This window comes from Capra hircus, chromosome 19 (genome assembly GCF_001704415.2).
Source record: "Capra hircus breed San Clemente chromosome 19, ASM170441v1, whole genome shotgun sequence".
In the NCBI taxonomy this organism is placed as follows: domain Eukaryota; kingdom Metazoa; phylum Chordata; class Mammalia; order Artiodactyla; family Bovidae; genus Capra; species Capra hircus.
Genome location: NC_030826.1, coordinates 28,963,385 through 28,982,196, shown reverse-complemented (window position 1 = coordinate 28,982,196; position 18,812 = coordinate 28,963,385). Strand labels below are relative to the sequence as shown.

Sequence of the window (18,812 nt, the reverse complement as noted above, 5' to 3'; positions counted from 1 at the left end):
CTCCATGGAAAAGAAATGCAAAAAAGCAAAATGGCTGTCTTGGGAGGCCTTACAAATAGCTGTGAGAAGAAGAGAAGCGAAAAGCAAAGGAGAAAAGGAAAGATATAAGCATCTGAATGCAGAGTTCCAAAGAATAGCAAGAAGAGATAAGAAAGCCTTCCTCAGCGATCAGTGCAAAGAAATAGAGGAAAACAACAGAATGGGAAAGACTAGAGATCTCTTCAAGAAAATTAGAGATACCAAGGGAACATTTCATGCAAAGACGGGCTCGATAAAGGACAGAAATGGTATGGACCTAACAGAAGCAGAAGATATTAAGAAGAGGTAGCAAGAATACACAGAAGAACTGTACAAAAAAGATCTTCACGACCCAGATAATCATGATGATGTGATCACTAATCTAGAGCCAGACATCTTGGAATGTGAAGTCCAGTGGGCCTTAGAAAGCATCACTACGAACAAAGCTAGTGGAGGTGATGAAATTCCAGTTAAGCTGTTTCAAATCCTGAAAGATGATGCTGTGAAAGCGCTGCACTCAATATGCCAGCAAGTTTGGAAAACTCAGCAGTGGCCACAGGACTGGAAAAGGTCAGTTTTCATTACAGTCCCTAAGAAAGGCAATGCCAAAGAATGCTCAAACTACTGCACAATTGCACTCATCTCACATGCTAGTAAAGTAATGCTCAAAATTCTCTAAGCCAGACTTCAGCAATACGTGAACCGTGAACTCCCTGATGCTCAAGCTGGTTTTGGAAAAGGCAGAGGAACCAGAGATCAAATTGCCAACATCTGCTGGATCACGGAAAAAGCAAGAGAGTTCCAGGAAAACATCTATTTCTGCTTTATTGACCATGCCAAAGCCTTTGACTGTGTGGATCACAACAAACTGGAAAATTCTGAAAGAGATGGGAATACCAGACCACTTAACCTGCCTCTTGAGAAATCTGTATGCAGGTCAGGAGGCAACAGTTAGAACTGGACATGGAACAACAGACTGGTTCCAAATAGGAAAAGGAGTATGTCAAGGCTGTATATTGTCACCCTGCTTATTTAACTTCTATGCAGAGTACATGATGAGAAACGCTGGACTGGAAGAAACACAAGCTGGAATCAAGATTGCAGGGAGAAATATCAATAACCTCAGATATGCAGATGACATCACCCTTATGGCAGAAAGTGAAGAGGAGCTAAAAAGCCTCTTGATGAAAGTGAAAGAGGAGAGTGAAAAAGGTGGCTTAAAGCTCAACATTCAGAAAATGAAGATCATGGCATCTGGTCCCATCACTTCATGGGAAATAGATGGGGAAACAGTAGAAACAGCGTCAGACTTTATTTTGGGGGCTCCAAAATCACTGCAGATGGTGACTGCAGCCATGAAATGAAAAGACGCTTACTCCTTGGAAGAAAAGTTATGACCAACCTAGATAGTATATTCAAAAGCAGAGACATTACTTTGCCCACTAAGGTCCGTCTAGTCAAGGCTATGGTTTTTCCAGTGGTCATGTATGGATGTGAGAGTTGGACTGTGAAGAAGGCTGAGCACCGAAGAATTGATGCTTTTGAACTGTGATGTTGGAGAAGACTCTTGAGAGTCCCTTGGACTACAAGGAGATCCAACCAGTTCATTCTGAAGGAGATCAACCCTGGGATTTCTTTGGAAGGAATGATGCTAAAGCTGAAGCTCCAGTACTTTGGCCACCTCATGCGAAGAGTTGACTCATTGGAAAAGACTCTGATGCTGGGAGAGATTGGGGGCAGGAGGAGAAGGGGATGACCCAGGATGAGATGGCTGGATGGCATCACGGACTCGATGGACATGAGTCTGAGTGAACTCCAGGAGATGGTGATGGACAGGGAGGCCTGGCGTGCTGCGATTCATGGGGTCGCAAAGAGTCGGACATGACTGAGCGACTGAACTGGACTGAACTGAAATATTTGAGTAATTAATGTGTCAGGGAGAAATATCAATAACCTCAGATATGCAGATGATACCATACTTGTGGCAAAAAGTGAAGAACTAAAGAGCCTCTTGATGAAAGGGAAAGAGGAGAGTGAAAAAGTTGGCTTAAGGCTCAACATTCAGGAAACTAAGATCATGGCTTCCGGTCCCATCACTTCATGGCAAATAAATGGGGAAACAGTGGAAACAGTGGCTGACTTTATTTTTCTGGGCTCCAAAATCACTGCAGATGGTGATTGCAGCCATGAAATTAAGACACTTACTCCTTGGAAGAAAAGTTATGACCAACCTAGACAGCATATTAAAAAGCAGAGACATTACTTTGTCAAAAAAGGTCCATCTAGGCAAGGCTATGGTTTTTCCAGTGGTCATGTATGGATGTGAAAGTTGGACTATAAAGAAAGCTGAGGGCCAAATAATTGATGCTTTTGAACTGCGGTGTTGGAGAAGACTCTTGAGAGTCCCTTGAACTGCAAGGAGATCGAACCAGTCCATCCTAACGGAGATCAGTCCTGGGTGTTCATTGGAAGGACTGATGCTAAAGCTGAAACTCCAATACTTTGGCCACCTGATGCGAAGAGCTGACTCATTGGAAAAGACCCTGATGCTGGGAAAGATTGAAGGCAAGAGGAGAAGGGGATGACAGAGGATGAGATGGTTGGATGGCATCACCAACTCAATGGACATGGGTTTGGGTGGACTCCAGGAGCTGGTGATGGACAGGGAGGCTTGGTGTGCTGTGGTTCATGAGGTCGCAAAGAGTCAGACACGACTGAGCAACTGAACTGAATTGAACTGAATGTGCCAGGTGTTGCTCTAAACAGTTTATGTTTTTACTCATTTAATCCTCTTAATAACTCTATGAAAGAAATACTACTATCGTCTTCTAAAGGTAAGGAAAATGAGACTCAGAGAGGTTAAGTACATTGCCCAAGGGCACACAGCTAGAAAACAGCAAAACTGGAGTTTGGATACGGAGTCCAGAAACTATATATTTAATCACCTCAAGTCCTGTAGTACGGTTATAGGACTCAGTCTCCAAATGCAGATGGGAAGTAGATCCAGAGGTGTCTGTAGATTTATCTGAGATCAGGGATTCGAGTTGCAATCACTACTAGTCCAGTCTTACTTCTATCAAGAGTGACACTGGGTATCACCAGAGAGCCCTTTATTAAGATGCCATTTGTGGATAAGCCATAGGATGCACAGGTTTCCTGACTCTCGTAGAATGGATCCAAGGAAGCAGTGCTTCCTGTACAATAAGCCAGGTCTGACCTCTGCTGTTGACCGGCCACATGAGGGTGGGCAAGTTACACCCTCTGAGCCCAGTTTTTCTATTTGTAAACTGGGGGCAGTAGCCATACTAGCTCATAGGATTATAGGAATGAAATGAAAGAATGGAAGAAACTGTCATTGTCAATTTTGGTGCTACAGAACTGTTTGGGGCAGGTCATTTGGAACTGAAGTGTATAGGATGCTGTGTAGGCTGAGAGTTCTCAAGTCCAAACTGGATAACAGGTTGTTGTTAGGTATCCCACAGGATTCTGTGTTGCAGGAAGGCTCTGGACCAGTTTTCCTAACTTGATCTGGGTTATATCATCAGATGTCATATCTTTTTGCCTTTTCATACTGTTCAACTGCTACGTTTTTTTTCAGTAGTCATGTATGGATGTGAGAGTTGGACTGTAAAGAAGGCCGAATGCTGAAGAATTGATGCTTTTGAACTGTGGTGCTAGAGAAGACTCTTGAGGTAGCAAGTCTCTTAGACAGCAAGAAGATCAAACCAGTCAATCCTAAAGGAAATCAACCCTGAATATTCATTGGAGGGACTGATGCTGAAGTTGATACTTTGGCCACCTGATGCAGAGAGCTGACTCATTGGAAAAGACACTGATGCTGGGAAAGATTGAAGGCAGGAGGAGAAGGAGGCGGCAGAGGATGATATAGTTGGATGGCATCATCAACTCAGTGGACATGAGCTTGAGCAAACCCTGGGAGATCGTGAAGGGCGGGAAGGCAGGGAGGCGTGCTGCAGTCCATGGGGTCATAAAGAGTCAGACACGAACAACAACATATCATCAGATATGAAACCTGAGGTCAGTCTGCACATACACCGCTGATACAACACATTTTAGTCCCTTTTATGACTTGATTAGGTCAATTTCTTTTAGTGACTGTTTTCTGTACTAAATTTTGCAGCTCTGCTTCAAGGGACTCTTAGTGGTAACCATAGTCAAGAGTTTGTTTCCCCACGATTGTACACATTCAAGGGTTGGTAAATTTGCAATCGATGGAATACTGTAAACCATCTGCATTTGTCAATTTGTCCCTGGCCAGAGGTCAGGCTGAGGCTGCTCTTCCAGGGAGATAGCTTTTGTGCAGAATTTGGCTCTACAGTGATTTTCGAAGCTAGGGTGGACCTGGACGTGAACATTTAAAAGTTGCTCAGGTGATTCTAATGAGAGCCACCGATTCTCACTAGAAAAATGTGTGAGATCTCAAGGTTCTTATAGCCCAGCTGGACAGGTTTTGTAAAGGGTATCTAGGCAAGCATGAGTTTCCCTGGTGGCTCAGATGATCTGCCTGCAAAGCAGGAGACCTGGGTTCGATCCCTGGGTTGGGAAGATCCCCTGGAGGAGCGCATGGCAACCCGCTCCAGTATTCTTGCTTGGAGAATCCCATGAACAGAGGAGCTTGGCGGGTGAGATGGGGTCGCGAAGAGTTGGACAGGACTGCGATTAAGCACACAGGCAAGGACACTGAATGATGAAGCTGGGGGAGGCATTGTGTAGAGGGCCTGAAACGCATAGGCTGAGACTGTTGGCACTCAATATAAAAGGTTACTGAGTAGGATGCAAGGGTGGGTAATTAGAAGTATACATAGAGATTAAGGGGTTCAGCTATTCACAGTTTAGGAACCGGAAATTAATTTTCCTATAGAGCAGGCTAACAAAGCTTTCTTTTACTTCTATACCGCTCAGTTCAAACAAAGGTCAGCTTCCTTCAGCACCCAGGTCCACTGGTGCCAGCAGAGCAGGAGCTTGTCCAAAGGAATTTTGTAGGTCCCTGGCACATTGCGTGGATCGTAGTGCTGCTGCTGCTAAGTCGCTTCAGTCGTGTCCGACTCTGTGCGACCCCAGAGACGGATCGTAGCAGTCTCCCACTAATGTCTGTTGACTGAGTAAACGAGTGTAGACTTCTCGGCTTGGCGCATCTCGGTTTCAGGAGAGGTGGTACCCTGGGCCAGTCTCGCTTTTGCATGTAAAGCGGTGGGGGCTGTTCCCCCTCTTCTCCCTTTATCGGTAATGACCTGCTTCCAATTCTAATAACTCGGGTTTTGACTCCGTCGCCGCCTCACTCGGTCCCACCCGCTGCCACCTGGCTCAGGCGTAGGGCTTCAAATCTGCCTCTCACCCCTCGTCCAGTTTCCGGTGAGTCAAGTTCAACCCCAGGTTCAACCCTGACAGTGACGGCCACAAACACATTCCCTCACCAGCACCTCGGAGGAGGTGCACGCCCACCACCGGCCAACAGGCCGCGCTGAGAGGGGCGTTTCTAACCCCGCGGCTTTCCGGGGCGGGGGTGTGAGCCGGGAGACCCCTCCCCGGTGACCCGCCCGCTCCGCGAGGGAGCGCCCGGCCCTCAGCGGGCGTGGCCGCCCTGGCCCGGCCCCCGCCCAGCCCCGCCCCCGCGCGCCGAGAGGGCCCCCGCCCGGCCGCCAGCCCCTCTCCACGTCCGCGGCCCCTCCCTCGCCGCGGAGCCGGGCCGAGGGGGATGCTCCGGGTCCCACCTCCCCTGGGAGCTGCGCATTTCCGCGCGCCAGGGCGGCTTCGGCTGCGGCCGGCCCTCGCGGCGGCCGCCCGCGTTCCGCGTCCCCGGGAAGTTGTCTCCGAAGCCCGCGGCGCCTGGGTCTCCTCCCCCTGAGCCCCGCCCCCCCGCCCCGAGCTGGGAGCCGCGAGCCGCCCGGCCCGGGGGCGTCGCCGCTCGCTCTCCGAAGCCAGCGAGTCTCCGTTTCCCTGCGCGGGGTGCACGTCCCTCGCCTGCCCGGGGACCCCCGCTTACCCCCGAGACGGCGCGCGCCCAGAGCGCGGGAGCCCGGAGCGCCGGGCGCCTGGGACCCCGCGGAGCCGCTGCCCAGCCCGCGGGGCTCGGGAGGGATGCAGGCTGCTGTGTGAGCCCCGGCGCCAAGGCCATGTCCGGCGCCCGCTGCCGGACCCTGTACCCCTTTTCCGGGGAGCGGCATGGCCAGGGGCTGCGCTTCGCCGCGGGCGAGCTCATCACGCTGCTGCAGGTCCCGGACGGCGGCTGGTGGGAAGGCGAGAAGGAGGACGGACTCCGCGGCTGGTTCCCGGCGAGCTACGTGCAGTTGCTGGAGGTAGGGGGCGAGGGCCGGGGCTGGGAGGCCGGCGCGCTCGCGTACCTGTTGCCTGCCCCCGGGAGGCCGGAGCCGCCCCTGCCGGAGGGGAGCCCGGGGGGCCGCCTCTGTGCGCTGGACCCAGAGCCGCGCGCTCCTGTGGGCGGCGGAGGCGGCGGGCGCCCTCGGGGCGTGGGCAACGCGGGGTTCGCCCCCCGAGCGCTCCCCGTGCCGGGCCTCTCGAGCACATCGTGGCCGCCCTGAGGAAGCGAGAACTTGTTGCCAGTGTAAGCTCGGGAGCGGGCGGGCGCGTTCCGGCGGTGGCCGGGGCCGCCGGAGGGCTGCGGAGTCCGGCAGTCTAGGGAAGATGTGCAGACGATCGGGATATGAAAAGTGGCCCCGGCGCCCCGAGCCTGCCGATCCATGGACAGTCGTGCTGCGGCGGGTCAGCTCCCCGGCCGCCTCCGGGCCGTCCACCTACTGGTCAGCTGAGCCTGGCTGGCTGCCAGCCCAAGCCCCGTCAATAGGCCTGATCCGGGGGTGCCGCAGCCCCCAGCCAGCGCCCCCACCCCACCCCCCGCGGCCCAGCTCCCCCAGGTCAAGGTTCAGAACCTGAAAAGTGGCTTGTCCTGGGGTTCTGGCCCGGCCCCAGGTTTCACAGGACCTGCTGAGCCAAGTCGACTGGCTGTTTATTGTCTGGGTGACAGTTGGGAGGCCTCGCTGTCCTCTAATCGCTGAGCTCATGGTCACAGCCTGAGTGGGATCCGAAGTTTCTAAAGTCCTTTGGTGGGGGGTGGGAGGTGGTTTTACAGGATGTCCCCTTCGGCCTGACCCCAGGATTGCTGCAAAGACTAGCTGTGAGTCGTCGGAAATATTCTGGCAAGATACTGTCCAAATCATAGAGATTGAATTGATTAATAATTTAACCCCCACCCTCCCGCCGACCTACTTCACAAAGAACAAAGTAGCAAATTTTGACTGAAAATGCTCTGTGCAACTCAAAAAAGACAGAAAGCAAGCCGGATAGGGGTGGAATGGTTATGGGTGAGTTTGCCTGAGAAAAACCCTCTGGAAACATTATCAGAAATTGAGCCTGGCCTCATAGAGATACAGTGATGTTTCTTTCAGGTCCAGAGAACAAAATCCCTCCTATGTGGCTTTAGTAGCCTTTGAGCAAAGTTGAGGCTGGAAGGAGCTTTCATGGGCTGTCCACTTAGGCTATTTGGAAACCTTCTTGGTTCTGTAATTTGAGAGCCGGGCAGCATAGGGGAGGCGCAGGTGTTTCTCAGCTTTCCTAACTCCCTTCCTGAGATTCAGGTGTGAAAGAAAGCAAGTGAATGGCTCCTGAAGATCTGGAGCCTCCTTGTTTCTATTCCAGAAGCCCTGGGAGAGGCTCCTGTGGTAGAGTCCTCTGGTGGCCACACTTTTCCAGGAAACACTGATGTGGAAATCTGGCTGTTGGATGTCCGGTGAGGAGCGTCCCTGGCTGGACTGAGCCAGCTGTGTGTTGGGTGGGGAGTGAGGTTGGAGGGTTCGTCCACTGTGTTAGCAAGAGTGAAGTGGCTCTGCTTTTCCTTCCTGGGAGGAAAGGGAGGGTGAATCAGACCCAGGGGACAGACAGAATGATCAGATGAGACAGTTGTGGGTGTATCGGTCACAGTTTGTGATATATACATTGAGACTCCCTATCTCCTAAAGGGCTTTCAGACCAGTACCCATCTGAGGGAGCAGTAACCCCGAGAGGGGCTCCCATTTTGTTAAGCATCTGCTAGGCACCAGGCATGGTCCATGCATTGTCACCAATTCCCCTGACAGCCCTGGGAAGGGGAAGATGCTATCCCCATTTTTGTAGGCAGGCAAACTGAATGAAATAGGTGAAGGCAGTCAGCCAAGGAGTAGTTGGTTAGCAGCTCAGCTGGCTGAGTATTACCCTTTGGGCCTCTGTCTCTTTTAAACTCAGTATCCTGGGTCACACTACCAGAAGGCAAGTGAAGGGTCTAGATCCTTGTGGGGAAGGGTTTGGGTAGCTCTGGAGGTCAGCCTGCCGGAGACAGCGTCCCTAAGGGGCAGCAGAGATGCTGGGGTTACAGTGAGGACAGCTGCTCCTACCCACTTGAGCATCTCTTCTGCAAACCCTGATGTTTGATTTCACTCAGAGCCAGCTGTGTTTCCCACCGGTGGAGGGAGGAGTGGCCCTGAGTCCTAGGACTCCTTTCAGGGAAAAGCAGATGCAGCTTTGGCAGGGAGGGTCTTTGTATCTGGGAACCTCATACATGAGCAGGCTGGACCTCGAGGCTGAGGTTAGTAGGGATGGAGGATATGGAGGTAGGTTCCCCTGGGTTGTGGTGAGTCCCCAAAGATAGGCTGGGTTAGGGAATGCAGAACTTGCAAGGGGGTCGCAGGTGGTGGACTGGCCAGCATAGGGAATCATGGGTCTGGAGGACTGCCAGCCAGGTGTTGGTGCTGAAGCCAGGTGGCCAGAGAAGGAGCCCATAGGTACTAGAGGTGGTAAACCTCTGCTAGTGGGGTGCCTGGCACTGAGCTTGCAGAGGGGCATAGAGTTCAGAAGGCCAGGGGAGCCGTTGGGGATATAAGTACAGACAGAAGGGACTACACCAGGCTCCTGAGGCAGGATTCAGATGGGGGGATGCACAGCCTAGCCCCCACCCCAGTGCACCATTTGTTTCTGATAGAGTGCTGTCAGGAAACCCCATCTTGACAAAAATACGCCAAAGATCGAAAGCCGTCTATGCAAGATAGACACGCCTCAAGGATTTCCTCCTTGTTCATGTGAAAAAAAGGGGAAGCACACCCCATTGAGAGGAGTTGAGGGCTGACAGGGAGGTCAAAAGACCCGCCCTGGTGGCCAGCGAGCGCCTGAGCAGAGGCCAGTTTGACAGAGGTCGTGGTTCCTGGGGAAATCTTTTTGGTCAAGACTCCAAGGAAATGAGGGGATGGGCTGCACATACTTGGCTTCCAAAGGGTGGCTTCCAGGAAAACCTCCGCGAAGCAGATGGGGGGCCCTGTTAGGCAGGGACTGGTCACAGGGATCTTGCTCTTCAGTGGATGGGGCAGCCTTCCAGAGGGTGACAGGCGGAGGGAGCCAATTTTCCCAGAAAAGGGAGGAGGCCTAACAGATAAGACCCATAGCTGCCTAGGAATTATCAAGGCCCTTAGATAAAAGCAAGCAGAAACATCTTTCTTGAGAGTCTGATCCACCACAAAGAGATCGAGGAGCTTAGAGAGATATGGTTGAGGAGGAGCTGAGGTGTTGCTCTTACCTTGAATGGAGAGAATTAAGGATCTGGAAGGTATTATAAGGTATCTGCAGAAACCTCTAGAGGTTTTGGGGATTAATCCTGGGGGTTGGGGGGATGGTAGTAATATTGGAATGCACACACAACAGAGCTTTCTTTGAGCGAGGTGCTGTTTTCAGCATCCACAATCTGGCTGCAAGGCCTGGACTTCAGAGGTAGTAACAGAATATGAGACTTTGCCAGCCAAACTCGTTGGCTGTGAAGGGTCACCCTTGCACCTCCTTCTCTCCAGGTCCTGTTCTCCCATTTTGGGTTCAGGTGATTGTGTTGCAGAAGTTTACAGAATGTCGCTGGGGGAGAGAGATGCTGGGCTGGGGAAGTGGGCTGTGCTGTGGATCACGAGGGCTATTTTATCCATTGCTGTGAAATAAGCCTTAGTGTCACAAAACTCAATGTCACAAAACAACTATTTGTTACTATGGCGCATGTTCCTGTGGATTGATGGGGCTCAGCTGGGTGGGTCTTCTGCTGGTCTCTCTTGGCGTCTCTCATGCATTTGCAGCCAGATGGTGGCCAGAGTTGGGGTCCTGGAGGCTCTGCTGAGCTGGAACCTCCAGAAGGGCATATTCACTAACGCATCTGGTGCCTTTTATGTGGCTTCTAATGTGGTGTCTCGTCCTCTGGTGCCTTTTTCTGCAGCAGAGTAGCTGGAGTTTCAACATACTGACTTCCAAGGAAGCAAAAGTGCAAACTGCCAGGCCTTCTTAAGGCTCAGGTTCAGACCTGGCACATCGTTTCTGCCAGTTTCCATGGGCAAAGTGAGTCTCAGGGCCAGTCCCTGATTCCATGTAGGGGGGCGGCTCATACAGGTGTGGGCACGAGTGTGACACTGAAGCAAGGTTCACTGAAGGCCGTTTTGCAGACTGGCTACCTCCCAAGGCTAGGGAGAATACCTGGGACAGATGATCCTTCAGAAGGGAAGGTGTACCAGGTCATATGGATGAGAGAGCTTCGGGGAGGTAAAATGAACAGACTTGGTCATTCTGCTAGGAAATTCTCCATCTTCACCCTTTTATGTTTTGTTTTTTGTTTGTTTGTTTGTTTTTAAAGATGCCAGGGATTTCTTTGTAATGGTGATTAATGACACAGCAGAATTTGAAACCAGATTTTTCTGTGCCTGAAGCCTGGGTCTGTCCCCTGAGCCACTGACAAACCAACTTTTTCAAGTTGGGGCTATTTGGTGCTGGTTGTTAATGGACATCATGCATCCGAACTGCCTGACATCTGGTAGATGCTCGATATGTTACACAGATTGGTTTTAATACAGGGCCTTTCTTTTTGTAACATGGAGATTACCTAAAATGGGTGTGACCTTGTTCCTCGTGCCTGTATTTTTCAAGGCAGTCATGAGCTCTGTCCACAAAAGAAATAATTAGGGCTGGTGGTTCACGGAGCATGTGATTGTGACTGAAAAGATTAAGGTGCTTTCTGCCATCTTCACAAAGTCATCCTGCCCTTTGATTTGGGGGCTGTGGCCAGCGTTTGTGGCTCCCGCTGTGTGAAACTCTACCTACGGCCCACCCTCCGTCTGCCTCCACTCCTGAGCAGTGTCCCCCTCTTTACTGCTCTGTGCGGGTCTGGTCAAGTGGCCACCCCCTTAGGACTTCAAAGCAGTGGGCAGGGTTTGTGGATTCTCTGGATTCGGGGCATCTTCACAAAAGTTCCCTTAGCAACAAGTCGGCAGGAATCCCTGACATCTGTTAACCACCACGTGAATCCCCGCAGTCCATTACCAGTTAGAAACATGAATGAGATGCTGACCTGCTTGTACTCCTCCCAGCCCGAAAAAGCCCAGCTTTTATCTCACAGCCTGGTTAACCTTGTCTACGAGCACAGATGCTGGGCCCTACCTGGCTGGTGAAAGGAAAGGTTTGGTAAACCAGGAAGGCTTGGATAAGCTGTTAGGATTTTTATCCAGAGGTTGGGGTTCTCCCAGCTTGCCCACTTATTACTCCCAGCAGCCACATGACAAGCTTTCTAACAGAATGTCAGCACGGGTCCCCAGCACTTAATTGCAAAACAAGTAGATTCTGCTCTGCTTGCAGTGGCAAGGCTGCTGGATAGTGTTCCCTACCCCTACCTGTTTTTGGTTGAACTGTATATGGGGTGTTAGTTCCTCAACCAGGGATCGAACCCATGGCCCTTGCATTGAAAGCGTGGAGTCTTAACCACTGGGCCACCAGGGAAGGGCCTAGGTGGTGCTTATTCCCATGGAGAGAAGTAGAAATGGTAGCCAGCCGGTCGGTTTGGCTTGTCCCTTGGAGCATCAGAGCATGGGTGACACTGTGGAGGTTCAGCTGCGACAGGTATGTGGTGCCAGGTTTGCATGGATTCCTCAGAGGACTCACCCACCTCTTGCCTTCCATTTAGTGTCTCTCCTGTCTCCCATCTGATAAAGATCAGTTTTCTTAAGTTAACTTCCTGGTTCACTGCATTCCCCTCATTTCTTGAGTTGGTAGCCAGACTCAGTCCCCAGGGACTCACATGTCACAGGTCCATACTACACGTTTAATCTCTCTCCTCCTTTAAGTGCCTTCTCCCCCCAGCCTCTGACCGTCTGACGGTGCATGTCACCGTTGTCTCTCCAGTGTCACCTGACTCTACCCCTTCTTACCTTTTCTCTCCTGTTCGGTTGAGTGCAAGCCTGGTCTGTTCTCCCTTAGAAACGTTCTTCGGAGCCTTCTCCTTCCTCACTTGTGTTGGCAGACTTTTTCTGAAAAGGGCCAGGAAACATTTTCGGCTTTGTGGGCCAAGCGGCACCCTCAAGTTATAGCTGCAGCGCTGTGATGCGCAGTGCGCCGGAGACAGTGAGAAGCTGCGAGAGCACCCATATGGCCCCCGTCACAGCCACTCAGCCCTGCCTGTGGAGCACGAAGCAGCTCGAGAGGAGCGCTGAACCAGCGGGTGTGGCTGTGTGCCGATAAAAATTATTTATGGACTCTGGGATTTGAATTTGTGCCATGCAGTATTTTTCTTCTTTTGCTTTATTTTCAAGTATTTAAAGATGGATAGGCCAGGGACTTCCCTGGTGGTCTGGTGGTTCCCCTAGTCCACCTAGGTGGTTGAGGGACTGAGATCCCGCATGCCAAGGAGCAACTAAGCCATCGTGCCGCAGCTGATAAGCCCTCGAGCCACAGCTAGAGAGTTTGTGCACTGCAATGAAGATTCCCTGTGTTGTAACTAAGACCTACACAGCCAGAAAAAAAGATGGATGGGCCCTTCCTTAGCTCATGGGCCGTGTGTGGTTTGCCAGTCCCTGTTCAGAAGTTGATCATTCATTCAACAATCCCTAATTGAGTGCCTAACAATAGGCTGTGAATGTCACTGTAGGTGAAGCATAGAAAAGAAACTTGACTTTTAGTTGGGGAGATGGTAAACTAGCAAAATATATATATATATATGATTTTAAAGTAGTATGGGGTCAGTAAAGCAGGGTACTGTGATAAGTTAGGGGTGCAGGATACAGGAAGGGGGGTTCCAGAAACTATCAGAGAAAGCTTCTGCAAGGAGGGGATATCTGAGCAGAGAGCTGAGTGTGAGCCAGCCACATGAGGATCTGGGGCGTGAGTGTTTGTTCTACAAATGCAAATAACCTAAAAGAGGGGAGTATGTTTGATAGATATGAGAGAACCAGAATATTCCAGAATGGTTAGAGAGCAAGGACAAGCTTGGGATGTGGCAGAAAGGGAGGCAGGTAAGTTGGATTGTTACTTTACTTCTCCCTACAGTATATGTAACTTGGTTTTTCTCTATGAATTTATATTTTAAGTACCTGTTCTGCACAGTGAAAGAAAGGTACTGTCAAGTATTTGAGGTTTCTTGCCTTTCCCTAGGTTTGCATTTATGTTCTGGGGAACTTAACTGCAAACGGCGTCATTCCAAGGGCCCAGCTGTTCGTCCATGTCCTTTGGGCCTCTGCCAACCTGCGCTTTCCTGTGTGATTCTCTGTCCATCCATACTGTCTTTGCCAGAGACAGTCTCCTGTGTGAAGAGTCCCTCTATCTGGAGCCCCCTCCGCTCCTTCTCAGCGGTTTTTGGGTGGACAAAATTGGAGTATCATTCTCTGACACTCTCTGAAGCTTCTTCTGCCTCCAGTGATGTGCTGGTAAATGTTTATTGATCAACTTTGGGGGATGGAGGGTGGGAAGTTCTGATTTGTAGCATCTGCCAATTTCTGGGATGTAAATACTCCCCCCATGGCCGATTTCAAGCTACAGATGGTTTCTTTTCATTGAATATATTGGACCTGTCATCTTGTGTAAAATTAAAGTATGCAGCCTGTTCATCTGATACATGTAGATATTGTAACATGATAGCAACATTTAGCACCTCTATCACATTCCCTATTTATCCTTTCTTTTTCAGTGGTTGGTAGCTTTCAGTGTGATTGACAGGTTAGCATTCTCTGATTTGTTTTGGAAAGCTCACCTGGGCTGTAGTGTGGAGGATGGATTTTAAAGGGCAGGAACAGGAGCAAGCAGATGAGTTCGAAAGCTGGGAGCAGGTTGGTGGGAGTGGAGATTCTGAGAGAGAAGGGGATGGATTTGGAATATGTCTTGCAGGTTGAGTCAGACGAATTTGCCAGTGGGTTGATGGGGGATGTGAGGGGCCTTACCTCTGCAGGACAGTTGTGATGTATTTTCCCCATCTGCAAATTGTCTGCTCTGCCACCAGAGACCTCTTCCTTCAAAAGTGAGCTAAAAGGCAAGTAAAAATTGGGGAAAAGTTAATGTCCTTAATGCAGGAAGTACTTTAATAATTTTTTTTCAAAAAGCAGAAACAGGAACACATCAGTATGCGAATGGGCAGAGAACTTGGATAGACACTTCATAAGAAAAGATGTGCAAAGTCATCAGCGTATTCAGTCTCATAAGTAATCAAAGAATTGTAATTGTTTTGGAAAAGGTAGCTTTAATGAAAATCGTCAACATGAAAACAGAATGAGTCTTGGCAAGAGTGTAGGAAGATTGTCATACGCTTCCCAGAGTGTAATTTGGCAATATACCTTAAAACTGTAACAATGTATGTGCCCTCTGCCCCAGCAATTCCACAAATAGAAATTTGGACTCCGGAAGAATCAAGCCATAAGCCTTAGAATACCCGTTGCAGCCTGTTTCTGTTATAGCTCAACTGGCCACACCCGACCTGCCCACCTGGAGGAACTGGTTAAAACACTGTTCACCGGTGCTTCACACAAGGCCACCCATGCAAAAGGGGTTCAGCTGAATTTGAAAAATAAAACATTTTTGTCAGTGATGCTAAGTGTTTTTAATGGAGTTAGCATGGTTCAGATTTCACCTGATGACAAGGCAAAATAAGCTGGTGTTTCCAAGAATGAATTGCTTTTTAAAAGCAGAGACTGTGTCCCATGCATTCTGTGACGTATCCTTTTGTGCAAAGACCCAGCTGAAGGAGTACTTGCCTGGCCCAAGGCCATGTTCTTTTAGATATCCTTAGTAACAGCAAATCTTTGTCTTTCGAGGGGTGCATTTGATTTTTTTGGAAACAGCCAGATTTTGTTTGGAGCCAAGTCTGGTGTGTCTGTATGTGTGATTGTCTGTCTGTCACCTTGTTGAAAAAAGGATGTAAAGCAGCTTACCAAAAAGCATACGGTACAGTAAGATAGAAGCATAAATGCATGGGGAAATCTGGGGAAAGGAGAAAATGAGATGATGGAGTGAAGTCTGAAGAGTGTAGAAGGTAATTGAGTTAAATAATGCTGTTCAGGGTTTAAAAAGAGATCCTCACGTCATGATGTGTTTGAGCTGTTCTCAACGGGGAGAAACAGATGTTCTGAAGACGGCGGCGTTGGGGGCTTAGGTGCTGTTGTCAGTCAGAATGGGTTAGGGAATGCTGCTATAACAAACAGTCCCCAAGTCTGGGTGCTTAAAAACAATATAGGTTCGCCTCTTCTCACACTGCCAGTCTATAGCAAGTCAGTTGGTGGCAGCGAGACCCTCCAGGAAGGACGCAGGATAAGGGAGCAACCACGGTCTGGAATCTTGCTGGGTGACCAACAGCACCTGGTTCTTAAAGCTTCTTCCCAGAAGTGGCACATGGCGTTGGTGCTCAGATGTCATTGATGAAAGCCCAGCCACACCTAACTGCAAGTGGGTGGGGTGATGTAGCCCTGCCCGGTGCCCAGAAGGAGAGAAGGAGTAAGCTGAATGTATACGGACGGCTCTGGTGACCACCAAGGTGTGTCCTCACTCTGTTTCTGTTCTAGCTCAGTCGCCGTATTTCACGGCCATTCCAAGTGGTGCTTCTCAAGTTGATTTTGATACCTCTAGAGCAAGCTTTCTGGATGTTGTTGGATGCAGATTCTGACTCAGTAGGTCTGGGGTTAGGCCGGGGGCTCCGCATGTCTGACAGTCTCCCTTGGAGTTCAGCCCCAGCATGGGCCCATAGCTCCTGAGACCAGGATGAGCTCTTACTCTTCTTTCAAATCAGCTCCCCCTCCACCAAGCTCTCCTGGCATTTGCCATACTCCTGGGCACACTAGTAATACTTGGCCTGATCCCAGACTTCCTGTGATTTTTTTTCTTTGCAGTAAATACATCTGTCAACGTTTGGTTCAACAAAAACAAATATTTATATTTGAGGACCTACTGTGTATGCCAGGCTCTCTGCAAGGCTGGATGGATACAGTCGAGGCCTGGAGCCAAGGTCTTCTCTGGGAGCCCTCAGGGATGTGCCAGCCCCCCTAGGTGACTCTGGCAGGTGATTTCTCTAAAAAACTTCAGTTTCACACTTGTTTTACTGGAACAAAAGCCTTTCCAGAAGTTTTGCATCCATTGTTCTTTCTCAAATCCCTTGATTTCTCCACCCTTCTGATTTGCTTATCAGATGCACAGAAAACTCCCAGATTTGTCAACAAAAAAAACTAATTAAGTTGTAAAAACTCTTTAGAGATGATATTTTAAAAATTCTACAGAAATGAATCCTTGTCCTAATTTAATCATGACAGAGCCTCCTTATTTTAGCGATGGCTCGTAGAAGAGTGTCATTTGTTTTTGATTCATAATATAAAGTAGAAATAAAAATAGGAAGTTGGAGGCCACTCTTCTCATTTAGCAAGTGTTTTACTGATAAATAGCTACAAGCTTTTGTTGTGTTTGAAGTGAAAAATGAAACTGTTGAGTTCTGGATAATCAAGGACATACTTCACAGAAAATCTGATAATCTGATGATGGTGTTGTTCAGTCCCTAAGTCGTGCCTGATTCTTTGTGACCTCATGGACTGCAGCATGCCAGGCTTCCCTGTCCCTCGCTGTCTCCTGGAGTTTGCCCAAGTTCATGTCCATTGACTTGGTGATGCTATCCAACCATCTCATCCTCTGCTGCCCTCTTCTCCTTTTGCCTTCAATCTTTCCCAGCATCTCTACCAACTAATCTAGTACTCATCTAGTATTTTCATATTTATAAAGGTTTTAGATGCCTGGGGCCTCCTGCTTTCTGTGGGCGCATGGAATCCACCTGTGCAACATACCATGTAGGACATTAGTTCAGTTCAGTTCAGTCGCTCAGTCATGTCCGACTCTTTGCGACCCCATGAATCGCAGCACGCCAGGCCTCCCTGTCCATCACCATCTCCCAGAGTTCACTCAGACTCACGTCCATCGAGTCCGTGATGCCATCCAGCCATCTCATCCTCTGTCGTCCCCTTCTCCTCCTGCCCCCAATCCCTCCCAGCATCAGAGTCTTTTCCAATGAGTCAACTCTTCGCATGAGGTGGCCGAAGCACTGGAGCTATTAAGCCAGCACTTATAATATTAATATGCATGCAAATCACAGGGGGCTTTTGTTCAGATGCAGATCTGGCTTCAGCGGGCCTGGGGTGGGGCCTGAGACTCTGCATTGTCTAACAAGCTTCCAGGTGCTGCTGGCCTCCGAGCCTCAATTTGAGTAGGAAAGCATTTGAGTACCCTAAGGAGTTTTTAAGTTTGCAAGCCATGATTAAATTCTAGAATTAGATTGGATTTAGTTTACTTTCTTCATGGGTTATGTAAGACTACATAGGGTCATGAAAAGAACACAGGTTTTGGAATTAGACCTCAGTTTGAGCCTGTTTAATCTGAGAGGTTTGAAGATGGTAAAAAGGTAGGATGGTGGGCAGGAGGGTGGTATCTGGTGTTCTGTTTACCCAGAGGGGTCTCTTGATCACTATCATGGGTTGGAGGTGGGGCTTGGGAATGTTTCACCCTGGCTAGATAAGGAAGAGAGGTTGCTGAGGGCTGAATGGCAGGCCCAGGGGCTTAACTACAGTACATGAACTTGATAGCATACGAAGAGCCCAGGGTGGTCTTGCCAGATACCAATGTGTTAGGAAAAACATGTCCCCACATCTCAAGGCACTTGATCCCATTCCAAGGGGATGCTGGTTTGGTTTGTGGGCTGGAATGTGAGCCCTGTGGCTACCACCAGTGTGGCCACTCTGCTCGGGGGCAGGGACAGAACCTCCTCCAAATGGCTGAAGAGTGTAGGGTCAGGGTCTAGCAGCTCTGGGTTCAAATCCTGACTCAGCCCCTGCTGCCTGAGAGACCCTGGGCCAGTTGCAGAATCTGCGTAAGTTTCCTAGGGCTCCTGTGAGCGTAGCCAGGCACCGTGTACACACACACTGTTAGTGGAGTCGACACCCCACATGTTCTGGGGATCATGCCAAGACCAATACTGAGAGCTACCGCTTCACCGGACTTCACTGATGGGGGTGCTGCTGGGGTGAGAGGAAACTCCCTCTTTCCCTGGGCCCCTCTGAGATCAAGTACAGGGCTCCCTGGTTGCAGTCCTGCAGTCAGGGCCTTCCGACCCACAGGCAGAAGTCACCAGAGCCTCTTACTGAATGTAGATTTGGATTCTGAGGGTCTGAGGTGGGACCTGAGAGTCTGCATTTTTAAAAAGGTCTAACAAGGAGATGCTGCTTGTCTGGGACCCACACTCTTAGAAGCACTGGCGGAGAGCACTTCTCTGGATTTTTCAGGACCCAGATTCTACTATTTAAAGCAAGTGAAGCTGCAGCCGCTGGCCACTTCTGGTTTATTGGAAACTCTGCATGATGGTTGTTGCTGCTCAGGCTGGGTTAATTAGTCTTAATTGCTTCTTACCTGGGTCTGATGGGCCTCTGGATGCTCAGACGTTCCCCGAAGAGGCTCTTATAATGAGAAACATGTCAGGAGAGGTGACG

At 49.8% G+C, this 18,812-nt stretch overlaps 1 protein-coding gene across 3 annotated transcripts in view; it reads left to right on the top strand.

The window, feature by feature from the left end:
- GAS7 (growth arrest specific 7) overlaps positions 5,674-18,812 on the top strand; it is a 203,839-nt gene continuing 190,700 nt past the window's right edge. Inside the window, exon 1 of one of the 3 annotated variants that reach the window (XM_018064648.1) lies at positions 5,674-6,335. In XM_018064648.1, coding sequence (XP_017920137.1) covers positions 6,153-6,335 — 183 coding nt within the window. In that variant the 5' untranslated portion in view covers positions 5,674-6,152. The remainder of the gene's footprint in view (positions 6,336-18,812) is intronic. The other 2 variants (XM_018064649.1, XM_018064651.1) reach the window with 2 other exon arrangements.